Consider the following 3,457-nt stretch of genomic DNA (forward strand, 5'->3'; position numbering starts at 1 on the left):
ATATTGGCCGAGATACATACACGTATTGGCTAAAAATCAAATTTCTGATAAACCGACACTTTATAATTTACATGTTTTCATGCCAAAGACACACATACATGTAGTTACTTCGTAAATGGTCTTCTAATGATACTTGACCCTCAAAACATGGGTTTAGACACCTAACTGGAGTAGTTATGTGCTATATTGACCGAGATATGCCAAAAACATGATTTTCCGGTATTAGCGGCACAAATTTGCATATTCCTATGCCACAGACACATGTGGTCACTTCCAGAATAGTTTTATTGTGATCTCTGACCTTGAAAACATGGGTTTAGACACCTAGTTTGTTCAGTTATCAGCAAAATTGGCTGAGATATACATGTAGTAAAAAATAGATTTTTTGGTAATGGCGGCACTAATTTGCATAAAAACGTGGGAAATTTTTTGAATTTCTACGCATTTTTTTCTGATCTAGAGACGTTGATTAGAAACTGATTTCCAAAGGTGCACGATACCCCCCTTTTCCGACTAAACTAATAAATTCACCAAAATGTCACTGTCCTGTTTTCTTCTCTGAAAGAAACTCTGCAATTCCTGTCATGTTTTTCTGGTCTCTAATTTGGAGTAACTTGCTTCAAATTTGCGATGTGAAGGATCGTATTCTAATTTGTATTATTCTAATTTTAAATTTTTATTTTCTTTTTTGGCTCTATTCATCTCCAGATTTTTGCCAAATATTCAAAAGTGTCTATTTTCTCAAACTTTGCCTTTCTTTAAATTTTGTTTATAATGTTTTGAAAAGTTACTTTTTTGTAAATCTAAGAAAAGGGACGAAAACGTCATAAAAAAAGACTAAGGCCCCCCCAAAAAATAAGCGCGCGCGTCGATTTTAATCATGCGCATCAATCTTTTTTTTCTCCAAAATGTTCAGCGGTATAAGCTCCAACAGCGCCCTCTAATGCCGCACCTCCTCAATTTTTTTTACCAAAGAGCACCAAGGAATGGGAAATTGCACCAAGGTAAATGATCGAGAGCACCAAGGCAAATTATGGAGGACACCAATGTACATGAGGACACCAAATAGCAAAATAGTACCCCACCTTGTCTGTACAATCCAAGCTTGAAGAAAAAAAAAAAAAAAGCCGCGTCCCCGCGTCAATTCCGGAACTTTGGTCTGACCAGAGACCGAATATTTTTTTTTTGGCCTAAAAGTCTTCAACACTGAAAAAAAACCTTGCAATCATATCCAAGGTTACAGTATGCACCATATATATATTCATTCACAGACAAACAGGTCTAATATCCTAAATTTCACAAGACCACCAGTCAGAAAAAAATATTAGGCAAAAAAAAAAAAACATGTTTAGCGTCCTGCCTTTTTGAAAAAAAAAAGGAATGTGGAGGCCCTTTTTTCCCCCATCCAAAATGGCCGCCCACTTTTTCAGAGGGTTGCAGACATCAAAATATTTGGTTGGAATCAAACATACAAGTTGAACATTTATTAATACCCCCCTCCCCCCCAAAAAAAACAACAAACAAAAAAACAATCAAATTTGTCGAAGAGCACAGGGAACACAACTTTTACATTCTGTTTTTTTCATTTGATGGTTGCTGCTAGCTTGGATGGCAATTCATACCCAGATGCGTCCTGCATAGGAACTCTCAGGCTCTGCTTCTTTATCTTGACAGGGTGTGGAACAGCCTTGCCAATTTTGCCTCTGGATGCAGTAGGATCATTCTTGCGCTCTGGGTAGGAAGCATAAGCATACTCGAGGCTTTCCTTGCACGTAGGAGAATCCTGCAGTTCCAGGTACTCAGAGGTGATAGGACCATCCCCATCTTCCTGGACCGCAGCATAAGCAGAGTCTTGCATTTCTTGGCCTTGCTCTGCCGCATCTTGGACATCATCATACTCATGGCCTGCTCGCGTCATTCTCGGTCCTGCTGGGGGGCTTGTAGACTTCCGGTAATGTTTTCTTTGCCACACAAGCAAGATGATGAGGACAATCACTGCTACTGCTAGGACCAACACAACCACAATCAAAGCCACAGAGACTGAAGATAATTGTTCATTCTGGGGACAAGTGCAGGGTGGTTCCTTGGAGGGTTTATCTGTGAGTAACCAACTGACACTCATTGTCTGTTCCCTATTGACTACTTCAACCCTCGCGGTGGTATTACCATACAGTCCAGATGGCACACTGACAATGCATATTAATTCAAGATTCTCCATCACTGTTATCTCCATGGATCGGCCATTTTCAAACACTGAGTACCTATCTGCCGGTAAAATCCCTCCAGTATCAACACTTGCTACCCTCCATCTGTAGTTAGCGATGATAGGCTCTCCCTCACCGTAACATTCAAACGATGCTTGGTCTCCCTCGTCAGCCGTGGATAGTGCTGGCAGAATGGTGGCATTCGGTAAGATTCTTAGCGGCATCACAGAGCAGTTAAGCGGCTCATCCAAGGCAGGTGTGGTCATGATGCAAGTGAAAGTCACGCCATTGTCATCTCCGGTGAGCAGGTACCGGTGAGTGACCGTACGACTCGGACCGGCCAGGTGGTTATAACCTCTTAAAAGTGTGAGGTCTGGAGGGGGATTCCCATCCGTCTGGTAGCAGTAAAAATTCACCTCATCACCCACTTCAAAGCGATCACCCCGGGTCCCTGATATTAGATCAACTTGACAATAAGGTGACTCCAGGCTGGGAGGGATCAAAACAGTAAGTACTGCTATACCTGCATTTTTCACCATCTCAGAGGGTAAGCCATATTGGCAAAAATAATCCCCACCATCGGCACCTTGTACATTCTCAATCCGCAAACTAAATTCCTCTTGATCCGCTCTACCAACGACAGACATGCGATCTCGTAGCTCTGCTGGCATTAAATCGGCATTTACTGGTCTTCCAATGGTAAGATACATATTTCTCTGCTGATGAAACCAAAACACCTCATACCCTTCCACGTTTCTCAAGTCACAGACGAAAGTTACTTCTTGGCTGATACGAACCTGGGCATCCTGTGGCCCTTCGTCTACTGTCAGTTGTGCCACAACAGTTTGGCAGTTCATCCAAGAGAGGAAGAGCCACAGAAAAACAGATGCAAGAATAATTCTCCCATGTTTTGGCGCCATTTTGTGAAAACCTGCAAAACGAGCGAGTGCACTGTACATGTAAAACTTTCCCATGTAAAATATCATAGAGAAGCCTGAAATAGTGGCGTTTATTCCATGCCTCAGTATCAATAAGCTGTGCTTACTCTATCCTATTACCATTCCAAAGAAAATATGGTCCAATGAGCACTGTTCCTGTTTGCAGAAAACTGTGATTGTGTTTTATTTTTAGACCGATCAAAATGCTTCCTGTCCTTGATCCTTTTTGAGGAAATCAGCCAAGCAGCACAACATGATTAGGCTCTGTCAGTCCACAATAACTTCCTGCTCTTTTGAAGGTGAAGTACATTGTTT

General features: G+C 41.7%; 1 protein-coding gene across 1 annotated transcript; it reads right to left on the bottom strand.

Moving 5' to 3' along the window:
• Positions 1–1,546: 1,546 nt before the first annotated feature.
• Positions 1,547–3,250, bottom strand: LOC119744404. Its single transcript, XM_038220322.1, has one exon. The coding sequence runs from the start codon at positions 3,188–3,190 to the stop codon at positions 1,583–1,585; it is 1,608 nt and encodes a 535-aa protein (XP_038076250.1). The 5' UTR covers positions 3,191–3,250; the 3' UTR covers positions 1,547–1,582.
• Between the last annotated feature and the right edge of the window lie 207 nt (positions 3,251–3,457).

Source organism: Patiria miniata, unplaced genomic scaffold (genome assembly GCF_015706575.1).
Source record: "Patiria miniata isolate m_02_andy unplaced genomic scaffold, ASM1570657v1 HiC_scaffold_7, whole genome shotgun sequence".
NCBI lineage: Eukaryota > Metazoa > Echinodermata > Asteroidea > Valvatida > Asterinidae > Patiria > Patiria miniata.